The 20,315-nt window shown below is 38.8% G+C and overlaps 1 protein-coding gene across 7 annotated transcripts in view; it reads left to right on the plus strand.

The window, feature by feature from the left end:
• Positions 1-20,315, plus strand: part of NAA16 (N-alpha-acetyltransferase 16, NatA auxiliary subunit) — a 74,914-nt gene that overhangs the window by 2,314 nt on the left and 52,285 nt on the right. For 2 of the 7 annotated variants that reach the window (XM_074815590.1, XM_074815589.1), the window contains exons 2-4: positions 12,520-12,604; positions 14,823-14,927; positions 19,612-19,769. In XM_074815590.1, the coding sequence (XP_074671691.1) occupies positions 12,568-12,604; positions 14,823-14,927; positions 19,612-19,769 (300 nt within the window). In that variant the 5' untranslated portion in view covers positions 12,520-12,567. Of the gene's footprint in view, positions 1-1,653; positions 1,792-12,518; positions 12,605-12,781; positions 12,856-14,822; positions 14,928-15,505; positions 19,770-20,315 lie in introns of those variants that run through there. The other 5 variants (XM_074815591.1, XM_074815592.1, XM_074815594.1 and 2 more) reach the window with 5 other exon arrangements.

The raw sequence follows: 20,315 nt of genomic DNA on the forward strand, positions 1-20,315 counted from the left end.
TTTCATGAACTTTCAGTGTGATAGTAATGGAGTTCCAGCCTCAACAAAGCTGAGGCATTTTGTGCTAGTTTGCTAGTCTGCAGGCAGAGGAGGTCTGTGCAGCACAGTGGTAATCTGTTGGCAGGCGCGAGTTTCTTCAGTTATATTGGAATTTGTTAGGCTGGTTTCAGTAACTTTGTGTTTGAGAGGTGAGCATTTTAGCTTCAGGAAGCTGAGCTCTAAACAAACTGTGTTTAAGCTGCCTGTACTCAGTGTAGCTTGTGCGTTTCAGCAGGTGCTTCTGAGCTGTTTTCTTTTACCTGCTTTGGGTAGTATGCAGATTTTAAAAGACTTAATGTTTCTCAATGGTGATTTGTTGCTTACTGCATGCTTATGGTATGCATCTTAGTAAGTCATTCTAGCACTCCTCTTTCTCTCTGCTAAAAATACATGACTAATATTAGAACAGTTAAGTGATTATTCTTACTAGTAGCAAACAAGTTCACAGTAGCAGTCACTCCTGAAGTTTTTCAACTGAAACATAGAAGACCTTTTCTGGAGATCATACTTTATACAACCTAGCTTTTTTTTTTAATTAAGTGGTGGACAAAACCTAAGTGCATAGGCAGGGGAAAAAGATGCATGAAACTTCAGTGAAGCTGATAGGGAAGTTTACTTGCTTTCTAAAGGCTTCAGAAGGTTTAACTGGTGCTGTGCAGTGGCTAGTCACAGTTCCTGAAGTGTTAATAACAAACTTGTTGGTTTGTCACTTCATGTGTTGATACTTCTTGAAACTTAATTTCTTACTCCTTTTTCTAGTTAGCTCTGACTTTTTCATGGTGCACTCCCATTCTGGAATACTAATGTCTACATAGTACAAGTTGAACCCTTTGCTGGCTTGACATATTTCAGAGTATTTTAGTGTAGTAGTATAGCTTGTAGTGCTAAAGGCTCTTCAATTGAAGCAGCTTGTGCCTACTTTGGCACTGCCAGAATACTTGAAATTACTAGGGATGCTGTGGGCATTTTAAAAATTGGGAGTGGGGGAGACTGTATAATAAGACCTTACAAGCATGTAGTGATCAAATAACTTAGAACAAATGTGAGGAAACTGTACTCATATATGAAGACTGAGTTTTTTACAAACACTTGTTGAAGATTTAGCAGTTATGAAATGGGTAACTCATTTGGAGATCATGAGAGTTACCCAGGAGTTAGTGACTTGGGGGGTGTGTGTGTATATATAACATGTGAGACAGGTTATCAGCAGTCTGAACAAGATGCCCACATAACAGCAAATGAAGCTTACAGAGCTGCCCAAACTAGTGTGGCCTCATGGAGTTCAGTGTAAGCTGTGAAGTCTGCTCAAGAAGCTGAGTAAATAGTCTTTAAGCCACATCAATTTGTGTGCCTGCATGCTTGGCAGTACTTGAACAAGCAGACTTAAAACTAGCTGTGCTGTGATTAGGGAACTAATAGCAATTGCAGCATAGGTAATAGTTCTAGTTTCTTAGTACTACTGTAAGGTAGTGCTGGAGCTCATTTCTCTTGCTGTCCTGACTTCCAGGTCTGTTTTGTTTCTTAAGCCTTACTTCAGTTCTTTTACAGGGTTTTTTCCTCAGATTAGTGCTCTTCCTCTGGGAGCTGTGATGATGCTTACAGGTGTGATGTTGCTTGGGAAGGAGGAACTGAGCAACTTCAGGCTCTTCCCTTTTGCTTCTCAGTCTCACAGAAGGCATGAAGGAAGTGTTTGGAAGCTTCCTGGATCCTTTATAGAAAGAGAAAGGCATCCCTAAACAAAATGTAATACAGGTATGCTGCTGTGTTTCTTGCCACTTTAAATCAGTCCTCAGCTCGTGACTTTTTAAGTGAAAGGGGCTGATGCAATCTAAAATAAATATGTACATATTGTAACTTTAAAATGGTGCTTGTTGATATTGAAATTTGGTGATGTGCATTTGGTGTTTACTTCTAGTAAGCTTAGGCAGATGTTTTGTGCATTTAAAACAGAGTTGTAAGCTTGTCTTCAGAGTATGTTTCAGTTTAAGCAGCTTTGATTTTTTTTTTTTTTTTTTCCTCCCCTCCACCTGAGAAAACTATGTCTTGCCTTAAAATTAGTTTTAAGCTTTGGCTTTATAGATTCAAGTCAGGTCTGTCTGGACAGGGCATGGTAGTAGTCCCTATGAGTGCTTTAGAGGAAAGCCATGGGGTGGTTGTCATACTTTCATGGCTTACTTCCCAAATTGTTTTTAAGAAATGCTTAGTGTCTTGTAACAGCTATTGGTGTCTGCCCAGTAACACACAGTGTAAGGTATTGTCTGCTGTTTGTTTCATGCCTAATATAACTGTGGATAGTATCACACCTGTAAATAATTAACTCCTTGATTTCTCAGTGAATTCCACATATTGTTGCATAAAATAAAGTTTGCTTTAATTGCAGTTGTGTTTCCCTTGAGGAAGGACTAGCATGTGAATATTTCATCCTGTTGTGAGGGAGCTAAGTCCTAGTACCTCTGCAGATACAAGGCATTGTTACTCTTACTGAGAACAGTTTAGTTATTTACTTGTTTGACTTCAAGTAATTAAACACAAAAAGTCCACAAGTATATCTCTTTGTAACAGTGACTTGTTGCTGCTTAGTTCATTCAGGCATCTATCTTCCACTTTTTTGGGTGAGGAAATCTTAGCAATTATCTCAAGTGCCCTATCTCTGAGGAGTTGTTCAGCTTCTCTGTAGTGTCCTTTTTTTTCCCTGTGACAATCTTAATAGATTTCATCTTTGATAAAAGATAAATATGCAAGTGTTTGTAGGACTTAATTCTTATTCATAATAGTCTAAAAGTTTTTTCATTTTATTTAATAATAAAAGATTATAAGCATGCAAATAGTCAGTCTCCTAGTAATGATATGGGGGAGTTACCAAACTATTAAACTCAATGCTTGGAAAGGAATGATGCTGTGCTAATTAATGTCTCCCAAATGAGATGAATAATATAGCTGAGGTAGGCATTGTAATTGTACTGGAGTAGTGGATGTTTGGAGTATCTGTTAAAGATTCCTTCCTTTGAAGATAGGAGCTGTCAGTAAAAATCTTCTGGTGTAACTAATAAGACTGATTTGTGATGTGATTGTTACTTGTGCTGCTAAGGAGGGACAGCATAGGAAGAGTGTAGGCTATTTCCTCAATACTGACTTTCAAAAGAGTGGTGAGGATGCCTGGCCAGCCGCAGACCACTGAAATAACAGAATTGTGGAGGATAGACAATAGACTAATGATAAGTAAGACTTTCATATGGGGAAAATCATGCTTCACAATTGTAAGTGACTTGAGGGAGTCTAATTAGGAGAAGACTTTGTCCCAAATAAATATACATGTTTTAATTTCTCAAAAGGAGTTTGTAAATGTCGTTGTGAAAGGCTCATAAAGCAGGCTTCCATGGAATGGTGCTGGTTGTTTATTCACTCTGGACTTTTTTTTTTTACAGAAAGCTCCTGTATGAGTAAATGGTAACTAACTCTTCAGACTTAAGTCCCATTGTGTTTTGTGCTGGAACATTTTCTTAATTGCCTGTGGTTGTATCGAACAGAGCAAGTGATGAATAGCAAGAAGAGTTCAGTTGTACTAAGCTATTCATGGCACAAGAAGTGAAGGCCACCTGTAAACGTGCAGATGAATCTTAGACTTGGAAATCCTAATTTGGAGTACACCTAGTAGGGGCTGTGAGCTGGATTGCCCTTAAGATTTGAGATTTTTATGTATTTTTGAGGTTCTGTTGAAACAATTTCCTTGTGCAGTAGTTAAAAGCTAGTGAATCCTGGGAAAAGAAAAATGCTGTTAGGGGGTCCTGCCCCCTCAGAAGAAGGATGCAAGTATGAAATGACCTTCTTGAATGAGAAATAACTTAATAGAAGTTCTGAAGTTATGAACAATCTGGAGAATTAGGGACTTACCTGTTTTCAAGCTATCATGCCTAGTTTTCAGTTTGCTACAAATTGTGCCTGCAAAGTAGCAGACTCCAAACAAGTTCTTAACAAAAATGTAGTTAAACTGTAGGACCTTTTGCTGCAAGATGTAGTAGCTATGAAAAGTTTTAGGCACTTAAGGATGTGTGTGTGGGGGAAGCCCTTTACTTTTTTGTGTGTATGAAGATCTACCCTTTGGCTCAGAGGACTGGTGAGGTACAAATAACCGAAGGCTGAGAACATTCTGGTGAGAACTGTAATGATGCTAGTCTTACTCATAAGCCTCTCCCTATGCATCTAACACTTGTATCTTATCTCTAGTGGCCTGTACCAGGTGGGTTTGATCTCTCTGGCCTCATGAGTTATGATTCATGCAACTTTTTTGTCCCAATGACTGTGAAATCTTTTACAGAATGTTGAGATGAAGTTTTTGTTGAAGGCTTGCATTGATAATTGACTTGAACTGGCTTTAAAGTTACGTTTTTAGACATCTTTTTAAAGCCTGAGATTGTGTGTGTCTATCAGGTTTCACAGAACAGTGCTGATGTTGATAGTTTCATTTGCTTAACTGCTCACAGATGCAGTTCCACTGGCTTGTGGAGCACCTGCTCAGTCTGAGTTCTTGCTAGGCAAATTTCAGTTTCATCTCAGGAGATGTGGCAGATTGGTCTCTTCTGTACCTCTACACTAAGTGTAGTTTAGAAACTAGTTGAAAATGTATGATGAGGCTATGACTTGTCTAACTTCTAGTGTGTTGCTGTTGTAGTTACTGCTTTGCAGAGGCATCCATGTGTTCATAAATGGTAGAGAATTCTACTAACTCAAAGAGTGAAAAAGTTACAGATGCTAAGTACTTGTTAGCAAGAGCTCTTTCTACTGCATGTTCTTTTGTTTCTGCCTCTTCAAAGCAGAGGATATTCTAGGGATTCAAGTTGTATTGAGTGTGTGTGCACAGCGTGATACTAGACTAGGTCTTAATTTAAGGCAAGCTTTCTAATAATGAGCTTCCTCCTTTAAAAGAGGTGTAGTTTATAGGGCTGTTAAAGATGTCTCTGATAACAAATGTTGAAACAACATTCTCTTACCACATGTGTTTTTTCTGGTAATAGGTGCAATATCAGTTTTATTCTGCCAATAATATAGAATACAAACAGCAGTGATTACAACTGTTACTGTACAGAATGCAGGTGGAAATGTTTTGTGTATTCTGTAGATTTTAACTTAAATAATTGAGAAGCTGGTTAAAGGAAGAAATGCTGTTATATACAGAGAGTGAAGATAGTGAAAGCTTAGACATTACTGTGACGTTAGTACTTTAATCAAAATGTTACCACTATATATGATGCTGGCTGTTTATTCTGTTGTATGTCACCATCTGTGGTCTGACTCGGCACTGTTCTGCATTGCCAGGTCCCCAGGTCTGGGGGAGAACTATGTGACCTGTCCATTTTGACAGTTGAAGCAGGCAAAGCTGGAGCTAGTTTATCTTCTTTTAATTTCAGCTGATGAGGTTAACCACTCTTGCCAGCAGAGAGTAGGGGTGGCCATGCATATATGAAATAGCAGTAGGGCTTTGGGAAAGGATAGAAGAACATCTTGATACTCCAGAAGGGTTGTTTGGGGACTAGAAATCTAAGATGATGTGAAAGTGGGAAAGCGGTAATGCACTTTTTCCTTGGCCTCCATGAGCTGAAGCCCCTTCCAGCTGAACTTTTTTCCATAGTCTCAGACATCAGTAAACTGAAATCAGAGTGGAGAGGGGGTTGCTGTTTGGGGAACCTCATGCAAAGGTCCCTAGTCTCTCTGAAATTTAGTAGTATCATGATGCTTTCTTTACCTGTGTCAGTATTGCAAAGTATCCAAATATTTCATGATACAAGGAGCATTTCCAAGACAATGCTGAACTCTTTTGGGATTCATTCATATATCATTCAAACAAGATAGTGTTGTACCTTGCTATCAAACTGGTAAATAATTTAGAATATTACCTGCTAGCATATTCTAACAGTATATACTGAGTTCAGCCTAAAATCTGACTAAGGTATTTACATAACTAATTTCATCAGCTGCTGTGAGAAACGTAGATTGTCTGTTAGACACAGATGACAGTGTTCTAGAGATGTGCAATAAAACAAGGAAGGATTTTTTTTAAAAGGTCCAAGTGTTAAATGCCAATTGAGAATACTGACAGTATGCTGATGTTCCTGTATTGATTGTGCCTGGTTTTGTTTAGAAATGTGTATTAATAATTTGAACAGCCCCTAAATACTTGTGAGAATGCTCCCAGGAAAAGTTGCCGATCAGAATTGCAGTCAGTGATAACTTTGAGGTGTTTTTATTACTGAACTTCATCTCCATTGTGGCTTGGACAGAATTCCAGGACAACTGACTTCCAACATTCTTTCCATAGGGCTTGATGTGTAAGCTTTGTCCTTTTTCTCTAGGCTCTAATGTTCCACATTTAGCTCTTCTGTTCCTTCTTTACCCAGCCATCCATCAGTGTTACACAGCAGACACACAGTTTAAAAAATTGAACGTGTGAGCATGGAGAATATAATCTTAAGATTTTGTTTAAATATATCCTAGGTGTTGTCAAAAAAAAGTTTTGCGCCAAAATCTTGGCATCAAGAGAAAAGACACTACCTTGCAAGAAGAATGCAGAAACTGAGTGCTGAGCAAGCAGGATTATATGGAAGTACGCTAGCAGGGAAGACTGATAAGCTTCATCAGAAGTTTAAGTTTGAAGCGTTTTTATTCAGCTACTTAGAAATAGTTAAAACAGTTAAAATGCTTACTTCTCTTACTGGTGGTTCTGATGGTCCAGCATGTTTCTGGCAAGTCAGCCTATTGATGTGCAGACTAGGATTAATAGAATGTGGGCTGCACTGGTAGGATCTGAGAAAAGTGTTAAATTGTTGGCAGTGGTTTGGATTTAGCATTTGACAAGTTCTTATCAAGAGACAGCAAAACCAACTTCCAAATTGCAGTATTGTTGTTAAAGAAATTTGTACATAGAATCATAGAATAGTTTGAGTTGGAAGGGACCTTTAAAGGTCATCTAGTCCAATGCCCCTGCAGTGAGCAGGGACATCTTCAACTACATCAGGTTGCTCAGAGCCCCATCCAACCTGACCTTGAATGTTTTCAGGGTTGAGGCATCTACCACCTCTCTGGGCAACCTGTTCCAATGTTTCACCACTCTAATTATAGAAAATTACTTCCGTACATCTAGTTTAAATCTACCCTCTTTTAGTTTAAAACCATTACCCCTTGTCCTATTGCAACAGGCCCTACTAAGAAGTTTGTCCCCATCTTTCTTATAAGCCCCCTTTACACATGCTAGGACACATGGGAAATAAGGAGGTGATTGGTGGCAGCCAGCATGGCTTCACCAAGGGGAAATCGTGCCTCAGAAATTTGGTGGCCTTCTACGATGGGGTTACAGCGTTAGTGGGTAAGGGAAGAGCAGCTGACATCATCTACCTGGACTTGTGCAAAGCGTTTGACACTGTCCTGCATGACATCCTTGTCCCTAAATTGGAGAGACATGGGTTTGATGGAGGGACCACTCGGTGCATAAGGAATTGGCTGGGTGGTCACACTGAGGTCAAGGGCTCAATGCCCAGGTGGAGAGCTGTGATGAGTGGTGTTCCTCTGGGGTCAGTATTAGGACTGGTGCTGTTCAGCATCTCTGGAGACATGGACAGTGGGATTGAGTGCACCCTCAGCAAGTTTGCCAATGACACCAAGCTGTGTGGTGTGATCAACACACTGGAGGTAAGGGATGTGCCATCCAGAGGGACCTTGACAGTCTTGAGAAGTGGGCCTGTGCAAACCTCATGAAGTTCAACAAGGCCAAGTACAAGGTCCTGCACATGGATTAGGGCAATCCCAAACACAAATACAGGCTGGGTGGATTGAGAGCAGTCCTGCGGAGAACTACTTGGGAGTAGTAGTGGATGGAAAAGTGAATATGGGCCAGCAATTTGTGCTTGCAGCCCAGAAAGCCAACTTATCCTGGGCCACATCAAGAGAAGCATGACCAGCAGGTTGAGGGAGGTGATTCTCTCCCACTGCTCTTGTGAGACCCCACCTGGAGTACTGTGTTCAGCTCAGGGACCCCCAGCATAAGAAGGACATGGACCTGTGGGAGCAGGTACAGAGGAAGCCATGAAGATGATGAGGGGCCTGGAGACACCTGCCCTACAAGAACAGGCTGAGAGTGTTGGGGTTGTTCATCCTGGAGAAGAGAAGGCTCCAGGGAGACATTATAGTGGCCTTCTAGTATTTACAGGGGGCCTACAGGAAAGATGGGTAGGGACTCTTTTATCAGGGAGTGTAGTGATGAGATGAGGGGTAACAGTTTTAAACTGAAAGAGGGTAGATTTGCATTAGATATAAGAAATTCTTTCCTGTGAGGTTGGTGAGACACTGGAATGAGTTGCCCAAAGAAGCTGTGGCTGCCCCCTCCCTGGCAGTGTTCAAGGCCAGGTTGGACGGGGCTTTGAGCAACCTGGTGTAGTGGAAGGTGTCCCTGCCCATGGCAGGGGGGTTGGAACTAGATGATCTTTAAGGTCATTTCCAACCCAAACCATTGTATGATTCTGTTCTATGAAGAACCAGACATGAGATTAGTCAGTGTGTCTCATCTGGGTTGAACTTTGCTGCAGCTGTGTTACAGCCACAGACCATCTTAACTTACAACTATTGAAACATTGAAGTTGATCAAGGAAGCCTGGTTGCTATGCTTAACACTGCTATTTGGTTTGATGTGATATGTGTCCTCATTCTTAGAATGGGATACTGCATTTTATTTGGCCTTTGTGTGAAAATGGTTGTATGTCACTTCAGTACATTCAGAGACACTAGGGACAGGGAGTGAGGAAGAGAATTGGTTGCTGCAACTGCAGTCTCTTTGAGTAGCCAGTTCAGATTTTTTGTTATATGGCTTCTCAGAAGTGAGTGTACTGTCTGAGGGCCATAGTGAGATGTTGAGCCATTAAATTGCTGATCTGTGTATTAAACTGTCTTCTGTATGTGAAAAATGTATCTGTTCTCTCAATAAAATATGTTGAAGTGACAAATGCTTTGTCTAGGGAGGTGTAGTCTGTAAAAGCATCCCTTTACTAACCTGATGTTGCAAGTAGTTAAACATAACTTATATGTAAATGGTTTATGGGATTGAGTAGTGATGCATGAAATCCTTCTAAGTAATGTTAGCTAGCCATTCATATCCCTGATTCTGTCGGTATTTAGTAGTGGAAGGGGTTTTGTCTGATCAAAGGCTGAAAGGGTTTTAGTCTCTATTTTTTTTCTATCATGACATTTTTCTAAAAAATTAGAATTTGTGAATGGCAGTTCCTTAAGTAGAAGCAGCAAAGCACTGTAATGTAGAATTAAAGTCTCCTTTTGCTCTTCAATCGTGTATCCTTGTTACTAGTATTTTCTACCCTTACAGTTACTTCCTAGATGCTGTGCCCATCTGACCTCTGTGTAGAAGCACATGATACTTAACCTGAAAGTGCATAAAATTATGTCTAGTTTAATTGTATGGCAAAGTCTACAAATAGATTATATCTTTGAGTTAATGTTGAAAAAGGGAATGAACCAGAATGGGATGTTTGCCAGAGGAGGTAACATCCTTCCAGGAACATCTGGTAGCAGAAGTTCTGGATAACATTTTGGTCTTGCCAAAGTCTCCCCCTGAGGTTTCAAGTGTGTAAACCATTCATGATTTGGCTTTAGTTTTAGCGGGAAATTATTGCCATAAAAGGGTGATGGGGAACCTCACATTAAGCACAACATACAAGGCTGTTTAAAAAACTAAAACAACCCAGCATATTTGGCTTGAACTTTTAATGTACCAAAGACATGATGCAATGGGACAGATAGTAATGATCGAATTTCAGCTGTATTTGTCCCGATTAGTACAAAACTCAAATACATAATGGAGACATCAGGTTCCTCAATTATGAAATTCCCATTTGTACTATAAAATGTGATGGTATCATATGTTACAAACATTGGTCTCCTGTAAAGAAGTTACAGGTGGAGCACGGTGTGTTCATTCACAGTTTTTGGACAGACAGAAGTTTTAAAGCAGTCCATTCATGAAGTTTGGGTGTTTTAAAGCCCCAGGCTTGTCCATGTAACTGAACCTGTAAGCCTTTCAGTATATCTATGTTGTTGATGAGTCAATCTGTATTGCTGAGCAAAGTACTTTTATATTGGTATATGTTTAAGCCAATATATTGGTGTAATTACATAACTATTTACAAATGCATGTGTGTGTATGTATTTGGAGGGAGTGGGGCGGGTTAGTCAGTCATGTTTTGACTAACCACCAAGGCTTGTCCCATAAGCAGTAGAATTGTATAAAGCTGTGTTTGATACAAATTCATTATGGTTTTGTAGTCAGCCCTTCTTTTGTCTAGTAACTAGCAGCTGGGCAAGAAATGCTGTGGTTTGTGTCTGATTTTGGGCTAACCTGTTCATTGGCAAGTACAAGTATGCTTGTTGTCTATCAGCAAGCCAAACAACTGTGAATGTTGAACTTGTGCTTCTTGCTGTGGAGAGCATCCACTTCTCTCTTCGTTCGTTGGCCTTTGGAAAATGTGATACTGTTTGTTCTTCAAAAATCTCAAATTTGCCTATAATTATCTAAGTTCAGTTCTTATTCTAGCTCTGAGACTGAACTCTATAGGATAAGAATGTCAGAAAAAGAATAATAGATATGATTTCCTCAAGTAGTTAATCTGTTTTAAGTGCAAACTTGACTCAAGTAGCTTGTGTTCTATGGTTAAGCATTGCTGTATATTTGGAGTTTCACTCAAGATTGCAAGAGTTGTAGAACTGTTGATGAATGTTCACTCGCTATTCTACTTTTTTAGGCATATTTAGAGCATGGTTGGTATTCTCTTATGATTCTTTAAAAATGATACTAAGCATCTTCTGTTAAGAAGGAAGAAAATAGATGAATAGGAGAATTTTGACCTTCCCCTAGAGGAGACCAAGTTTTGCTGCAACCTGGCTTGTCTCAGGTAGAGATGTGGAAGCTAGTTCTCAGTTGGAAATTCTCAAGTCCTTTTTGTTGCTGTTGCTTAAATGTTAATTGCCATAAGTGCAACTGTTTGCCTCTGATGGGAACTTCCTGGCCATCCTGCCAGAAGTCAGCCAGGCAGAGCAACCTGATCTCATATCAAGGTTAGCTCTCGTTTGTTTTGAGGGGTGATTTAGGTGATCTCCAAAGGTTCCTGCTGACCTAAATTATTCTATGATTAAGTCTCCGATTAATCATGGTTAACTGCAAATGTCTTGAGTTTCAGGCAACAAAGACTTAAAAACTGCAGTTAAGCCCTTTCCAACAGCCTGCAGGAGTACCCTTGTTTTGGCACCTTAGCCAGTTACCCAGAAGTGAATAGAGGCATGTTTCTGTATTGCTTGTGTCCTGGGAAGCAATGTGATGTGTTATGACTGCAAAGGAGTTACTACACTCCGCATTGATTTAAGAGGTTTTTTACCTCCATCCTGGAAGACTGATGGAATGGGACTGATCTATGAAAGACAGTTAAAGTACTCTAGCACAGAATTGGAATGACATAGTTTCTCCCTAGAATAACTGTCTAAATTACAGCAGGACAATGCACCTTGGATTAACTGAAAATGGTGCCATGTTAAGCCTGTTTTGTTTTTTCTTCAAGTTAAGAAGCTTAAATGACCTTAAATCACTTTCAAGCTTACTGATACAAGCATGCCTGTAACTGGCTTAAATAAATTTGTTTTAAAGTGATCAATAAAAGATTTAAATTACTGAGACCTTACTGACTTACTAACATCAGGTAATATATTTCAAAAGAAGAAAAGGGACTGAGGTTCACATGTCCTGTTTTTTTTAACTTGTGCTCCCCCAGTTGAACCATATTGTTTGCCAGTCTACCTAGTGATTAGGTAAATGGTACCCTAAATAAATCTAAAAGTAGCCCTTAGTTGTACTATTGCAGCTAGAAATTAGATTTTTTTTTTTAATACCCAGCTAAATTCTTCCTCCCCAAATGTCTGTATATAGACTTTTGAGGTTACAGTAGATCTATCCTGATTCATGGTTTCTTTCTCCCAGAAGTCTACGTTGGCAACAAGGAAATTCTTCTGTCTGAGACTTCTTACTTTGCGAGGTCACTAGGCCAGGAAAATGAGATGTTGAAAGAAGTGTCTAGAATCTTTAAGACTAACTCTTTTCAAAAGTTCTGTTGAGTCAAGGTTTCTATTTTGTGTGTCTATTTTAAGAATTTCTGAATCAAAGTAGACATTCCTGCTTGCCTTTCCTATTTCTGTTGAAAAAGAATTACTAACATTTTATACAAAGGAGACCATGAGGTAGAGCATTGGCTGCATGTAAATGAAGGCAGATACTGTTCTGAATGCTGAAAAAGTCAATGTAATATGGAGTCATATTCAACTAGAGCTTGTTAGTGATCTGATTATCATACCTTGCTGAAAGAACTACTGCATTTGTAATAGTATGTTAAGGTGCTCTGTTTTTAAATGCATTTCAGTGATTGTATTCTGCCTTTCTTTCAGAAATGTTACGAACAAAAACAGTACAAAAATGGACTCAAGTTCTGCAAGATGATCCTCTCTAACCCGAAATTTGCTGAACATGGAGGTAACTGCAGATTCAAAAGACTTTTTTTCCCTCCTGTTGTGATCGTAAATGTATAATTAGTCTATTCCATACTGTTGGGAAAGAAAGGAGCCTGTTGCTGAGTGATTCTGTCCTTATGAGTGAATAATTGCTCTGGATTTTTAGTCTTTGTGCATTCAGACCAAGTTTCCACCGCAGCTCAGTCACTCCTGTGCGGTGGGATGATGAAGATCAAAATATATGGTGGAAGCACACTTCAGTGAAGCTTCCAAGTAAGTTGCCCTTTCTAGGTTTCTGGGTCGGAATGCTAGTGTGGGTTTTTCTTACATTCCTATTTAATAGCAAGCCATCTTTTTTTGAATATTACATGAGGTATTCTGCCTTCTTGCTGTTTTTGTCAAGTTCATACTCTTAAATTTTTTGTACTGCATACCAAATTGCTGCTTATAAGGAGCAAAGTTAAGTGTGATACTGTTCTGCTAAGACTTGAAGCTAAAGACAAAATCTGGAGATCCTGTTCTGATAAATATTTCAGGAAGTGGGGCAGCAAAATGTTGCTTCTATTTACATCTGTCAGAACTTAATCTTCAATAAAATGTTCTAGTCTTATGTATTACAGGGTTTGTTGCATGGTTCAGCCAATCGTTTCTTCTGATACTGTGCATTTTTCTTGTCTGCTGCTGAAGCAACCTAACACTTAGTGTGCATGTACTGTGTCGGTAAAATTATTTTCCTCTTTGACATTGTCAGATTTTGGCAAAATGTTCACCTAATCCTTTTCATGCTTCCATCAGTGTCTGTTGTTTCTTCCTTGTCTTCATTACTTCCCTAGAAGAAAAAAAGTACAGTTTTCTTGTTGCTGAAAAGCTCGTGTGGCTTGTCCAGCTCCGACCTAATGCATTTGTCTCTACTAGCACTTGTGTTTTATAACATCTCAGTATACATCCGTCTTTTCTGCTCTTGCTGCCTCTTAAACTTTTCCAGGACAACTAGCTGACTTGGCAGTCCACATACTTCTTGGGCTCTGAGCCACTAATGGCTTTGAAGCTTGGGAGCAAAGCCTGGAACGAACAGCTGAAGCAGAACTAAGCCAATGAAATGATCTGATGGGAAGCTGTACTGTTGTCACACTTAGCTTCAGAGACAAGGAATTTGAAAAGTTTAGTGAGAAGGTGGCAAATAGGTGGATTGCTGTGGCTGGACAGTTAACTCCCTTGTGTGGAAAGGTGGGAGTAGCTTGCCCTCCTTCCTGCTGTGGGGATAATCTTTTTCAAGCTCAGGTAGCTTGAAAACGTGTTTGGAACGTATCATTCTAGCTTTCTTTGTTCTTACAGTATGGATGTAGGACAACAAAACAAAAACCTTGGCTCATTTTAATCATCATTCACTTTAGGTGTACTTTTACAGAAAAAGGTGTTAAAGAGGTCTATCAATGTAACTTCAAGCTGCTGTTATGACTGACCTTGAGATGATGGGCTGTTGCCATTAATACTGGGGAAAAGGTTGCAATTGGAGGAAAAACAGAGTACTATGGTGAAAATGTGACTAACCTGGCAGGGGCCAAAACTGAGTGGTTTTATTTAGCAAAGAAACCTGAAATAAGAATCTGGAAGAGCTTTCAGGCGCAGAGCCTGCATTACATGCAACTTGTTTCCCACAGTGTTACTTGAAGAATGGGAGAAGAGGGGAGCAATGGTTGTATCAATGTATTATTTGGAATCTTGTGCCTCTCAATGTTGATTAAAATGTTACTACTTTGAGAAGGTGTCTTACCCCCAAGATACTGTAGCAGGAAATATGCTCCTCTTAATTAATGCTTTGTAAGCAACCTGTAATAGTGGAGCTGACTGACAGAGATGTTTCTTATGGTATAACAAAACCTAATGATTTTTTACTTGTTCTTCCTTCCTGGAACTTCTAACACACACTGAGCAGCTCTCTAAATATGCTTTAGCTTATTGTTAACTCCCTTAAAGCCAGTGAAGTGTATTTTTTAATTAATAAAGCTTGTGTTGTCTGTGTTCATCACATCTGTATGATGCTCTGCAGTGGTCTTTAAGACTAATTTCAAGACAGGAAATTCTTCCATATGACAGTCTTCAGCTGTGCTAGGCTGCTATAGTGATCTAAATTTATCATTTAATGGGGAACTTCACTGTGTAACAACTTCAAAGGATATCTGTGCTGTGAAACTGGCATGTGGGAAGTCAGAAACATAAGTATATGATATTTCTTACAGAGACGCTTGCGATGAAAGGACTGACCTTGAACTGCTTAGGGAAGAAGGAAGAAGCATATGAATTTGTTCGTAAAGGACTTCGTAATGATGTAAAGAGTCATGTCTGTATCCTTTGTAATACAAAACCTGATATTTTTGTTATGAGTTTTCACTCCTGCATGTATGACTTTTTTTTGCTACATCAGTACACACTTTTGAAGTACATAATGTGGTCTGTATTAAAAGAAGTCTAAAAATGTGGTCTTGTGGTTTAACTCCATCCAGCAACTAAGCACCATGCAGCTGCATGCTCACTCCTCCCCCTTCCCAGTGGGAGGGGGAGAAGAATTGGAAAAAACCAACTTGTGGGTTGAGATAACAGTTTAACTAAAAGTATAATAGAATAACAATAAAATGTAATTATAATGTTTGTAATGAAAAGGAATATAACAAAAAATAGTAAAAGCCAAAAACAAGTGGTGCACAATACAGTTGCTCACCACTTGCTGACCAATGGCCAAGCAATGATCCACCCTTCCTGGCCAACTCCCCATAGTTTATGTACTGAGCATAATGTCCTATGCTACAGAATATCCCTTTGGCTAGTTTGGGTCAGCTGTGCTAGCCATGCCCCCTCCCAGCTTCTTGTGCACCTGCTTGCTGGCAGAGCATGGGAATTTGAAAAATCCTTAACTTAGGACAAGCACTACTTAGCAACAACTAAAATATCAGTGTATTATAAACAGGATTCTCACACTGAATCCAAAACCCAGCACTGTACCAGCTTCTAGGAAGAAAATTAACTCTATCCCAGCTGAAACCAGGACAGGTTTGTACAGTGACTATTAATTGGTAATCAAATACTTCAAATAAGGTTTTGTTTTATTTTGTACAATTTCACAGAATATTTAAGAAAAATGCCTTTTACATTTATCTCTTAGGAAAAGACCATCTATGCTGTTTATTTCGGCAGAGAATAGGTATGGCTTGTAAAAAATCTGGACTTTTCTGAAGTTTTCTTCTCTCTTAAAAAGGTAAAAGAAACCCAGTCTAGAGGTGCTATGAAAAACACCTATTTTGCCATTAAATTTTAGATAATGGTTTAGGTCTAGTTCTAAGTTTAGCTCTGTTCTAAGCTTGTCTTCCAAAAGTTTATACCTGTGAGATACTTAATAGCTACCCAGGACCTTTGGGACAAGCCACAGATAGGAGGCTACTTCAGATTTGCACTGAATGCTTTACTTGTTTTGTATGCATTTGAGTTGTGTGTTATAAGTGGTAAATTTCCCATTAAATATTTAAGTTTTTAATATAAAAAAATCTTCCTTTATCACAGGAAACGCTTTCTGATGGCAATCTAGTTAAGACAAAGGGATGGCTGTTTATACCATTCGTCTATTAAGTGTCTAGGGAGCTTGAGGCTGGGAAAAATCTCTAAGTGTATGGAGGTTATCAGTTAGTAGAGGTGTACTGTAGAACAAACAAAGATAATCTGTACCTCCTTGATCTTAAAAGCTGACCACCTAAGGAATACCAAAGCAACTTTAATCTATATGTAAGAAGTCTTGCACCTTAAATCAGAAAGGAAAACAATCTGGGTGAGTAGAGAATTTTTGGGGGTTCTGACTCCTAAACAAAATTCCAGAGTGGGATTTATCAGCATCACTGATTCTTGTCTGTGATTCATGCTGACTCTTAAAGCTGTCTAGAAGGCTTCCCTATAAAAGCTGGAGGGATCTGAGCATGTTCAGAGCTAATTTGGGGGGTGGGGTGGTCAAAGGGACCATCTTTCTGGACAAGTTTTAAAACAACATTTTTTTTCTTTTGGTTATGAGTTTTAGTGGATTTTTATCACTGTTTTACTGACTTCTTGAACTTACCTTAAGACTACAAGGATTCTTGTTTTCTAAATTCAAAGAAAGTGTAAACTAATCTAAATCCTATTAAGCACAAATGTTTGGTTTTTTTAAGCTGCATCCACAGAGCTAGCTCTGACAAAGCAAGAAGTTCCGACTTTTTGCATTCAACTATGTATAGTTACAGCTCTACAGAGAATCCCCTAATCTATCTATGCAGAATTACTTCTCTAGTGAGCACAAGCTAGCTGATACTGAAGTAATTCCAGGCTAGACATCAGGTTTGTCTCAGTACTTTCAGTTGGCATCTCTTGTTAAATTCTACAGAAATAGCAGACCTCTTTTACCATACTTTAAGAACACCTGATGTGCTATCATAATGTCACTACCCAAGTATCTGAATCTCTCCTGATGGTGGGGCTCCAGTACATGGGGAGAGTCAAGACTAGGAGAATATATATATTCTAGTCCATGAGAAACTGAGATCTGAGGCTGAGCTTTTTAATAGAGGTTCCTTCTATATCCTTTGGAAAGGCTTGTGACTTGCTGTGAAGTGCTGATGAAAACTTGAAGGACTGTTGATCCTCAGTGCTACCTAAGCAAAACTTGGGAGGTTCTCCAAAATACATTTCCTGTTTTATATGAGCTTAATGCCTGTCACTTGGCTAGAGGGGAGAGGTGGACAATAGCTAATAAAGTCACCTTGTTACAGTAGCTGGTTTTGAGGAGGTGCAATACATCCATGTGTTCTTATTGTAGTAACATTTGAAAGTGCTTTTGGTGTATTTTGTCATCTGTGCTTTTTAGAAAGTACCTGGTAGAGGGTGTTGAAAATATAGCTGGTCACTTCAGTGTTCTGACTTGTTAAAGGAGGAGTAGAAGACCTTAATTCTTCCGGGGTTCCCCATACTGAAATTTGGGGGAAAATGTCTGTTGTAAAATTGTTTAAAAACCTGGAAATTTTCTGGTCAAACTACAAATGAATTCTGACCCATTTTTGGTTATAACTTGAGTACTAGTCTGGTCAGAGATCTGTACTTACTTCAAGAGTAAATGTTTCAGGTAGTGGCATGTTATACTCAGGACACTGCAGGAACACGGGCAAGACTGCCCAGAGCTGTCAGCTATAATAAATAGGTGGCACTATGCTTTATTGGCTTGTATCAGCTGTTAAAATTTCTTATGTTTAGTCTTGACTATTGTACACACTTATTTCTGAATGGGTTAATGCTTTTTTTCATTTGATTGCTTGGTGAAGAGTATGATTTTTGAAAGATTAAACCAGATTCCCAATTCAATCCAGGCATGGTAATGATGCTTAATAAATTACTCAAAGCATCATCTTAGTCTGCACTGTTAAAGTGCACATAATTTCTTTTGGACTGAATTGTCTTTACTTCAGACAAGAATCTAAAATACCAGTAGTTCTGAGACAGGTATATGAAGATGCTACATTTAACTTTGATCTATGTCCTGAATACTTGAACTCAAATAGGCAAGGGAGGATTTACAGAAAGAAGTGGCAGTATTAGACCAACTGCTGTAACTGTATCCAAAATAATTTTGTCCCCCTTTCCCATTTAGTCTTAAATCATCATGGCAGCAATAGCAGCTCTCCTAGCAGTCTCAAAGATGCATGTGGAGTTGTGTGCTTCAGCTGACTGAAATTAATTTGGTGTTCCTGTAGAAATGCAAAACAGATTCTCTTGCTTCTGTATTGGAAATTTCCTTCAGACTTAATTCTCACAAGTCTTGTCTTTTGGGTGGAGACTTACATCTTCTGTTCTTGATAATTACAAACCTGATTTATATCTTCATGTTTAGAACTTCAGGATATGAGTCTTTGTAAGAAAGAGGGAACTTAGTTCTTTTTGATTAATTTGACCAGGTATAACACATTGAATTTTTTTATGTGTTTTATCAACTTTGAGATGCAAAGTTCAGAAATGACTGTGTCTTTGGAGGGAACAGTTGCTTTTGTTTCAATTCAGTAGCATAAGAACTCTTAAATATTTTGCCTATTAGCACATTAGAGTTATTTGTGCCATCTTAATGGAAAGCAGGTGAAGGATGTGTATACCTCTCCCCAAGAGTTGCTGTGTTTTGCTGCTTCAGGGACACATGGGAGAGCAGCTTGAGAGAACTTCTAAGCCACTTGTAATTTGAAAATCAAAATAAGCTCAGATTTACTACTGTGAGATATGCTGCCTCAGTGAGGTACTAGTAACCTGGAGCAGTAAAAGGTAGATCATGTCAAGTAATCTTTCCTTCAATATGACTTTTTGAGACTGATATAAACACACACAGTGTGATGCATTGCTGTGACATATGTTAGTTTCATGCTTTGAATTCGGAATCTTTCCAGGATGAAAAAGGATGCTTGTGAGACAAGTCTATTGAAATGGCACACTGCTGATGGAAATCTGAGATGCTGAGAATGTGACAAAGACTTTTGACGCACAGAAACGCTAAGATTTCCCTTTGTCAGTGAATAAAGCATAGCTCTGTGCTTGTCCCTTACTGTAAAATCTGGACACTAATTGAGGTTACAGATAGGCAAGTGAGGAAGAGTAGAACTTACCAATTGTATTGTTAGAATGAGACACTTCTAGGAGTAAGAACTGCTGCTCTAATTAAGGTAGTATGTTTTAAACAATGCATCTCTAGGAGTAACTCTTCCGGGTCTTATGGAGTTTGGGTCATTTAGCCTGTATAACAGTACTTCTGAGGGGGGGGTTATGAGTGTGATTTAACAGAAGATTTTTAAATGAGACTTTATTGCTTGTTTGGAAGCATTTAATATTTTAAAATATGTCAGTAAAGTCTGGCTGCAGTAATCAAACCTAAAAGGGTGCTGATCTTCAAGGAAGATACCAAGTTGTTTGGTCTGTAACACAGATGCACTTCAGTTACTTTGTGAAAATTGTGAATGTGTCTTCCTTAACATGCATTAGGTTGGCATGTCTATGGTCTTTTGCAACGTTCTGATAAGAAATATGATGAAGCAATCAAGTGTTACCGGAATGCACTCAAACTAGATAAAGATAATCTACAAATCTTGAGAGATCTCTCTCTGTTGCAGATTCAGATGAGGGATTTAGAAGGATATAGAGTAAGTATTCTCTTTGAATTCCCATTTATTGCTGTTAGCATTCTCTTGTTATTCTGTTCCATTGTTAAGTCTTTTATTGGTAGCAATTGTGTTGGTACTTTGCTGTTTCAGAAGTGTTTTAAGATCTTGTTTAGGAAAGCATGAAAATGTGTCGCAGCAGAGCTCCATATAATGTTCTCTAATACAACTAGAAATACAGTAATTCTATGCAATTTGACTTGTGGATCAGCTTGTAAAGCCCTAGTTCTCAACTCGTTTTTCACTAAAATAATGGAAATAAAAAGGCTAAGACTTTAAAGCTTAGCAGGTAGGAACACTTACTGTGTTCTTGTGAAGTATTGCAAATGGTGTTTTGGGTGCGTATACTGAAGGTGCTTTTTGTGAGAGATAAACGATCACGTTTCTTCTAAGTATGTGGGAAACTTACCCCATGATGACTGATTTCTTGAATCCCAATGCTGATTTTATCATCTTAAAATTTGTCTAAAAACAGATTTAGTGCTTTCAAAGTGGTTAAACTGATTTGGCTGTGAAAGGGAAAATACC

Source organism: Strix aluco, chromosome 2 (assembly GCF_031877795.1).
Source record: "Strix aluco isolate bStrAlu1 chromosome 2, bStrAlu1.hap1, whole genome shotgun sequence".
NCBI lineage: Eukaryota > Metazoa > Chordata > Aves > Strigiformes > Strigidae > Strix > Strix aluco.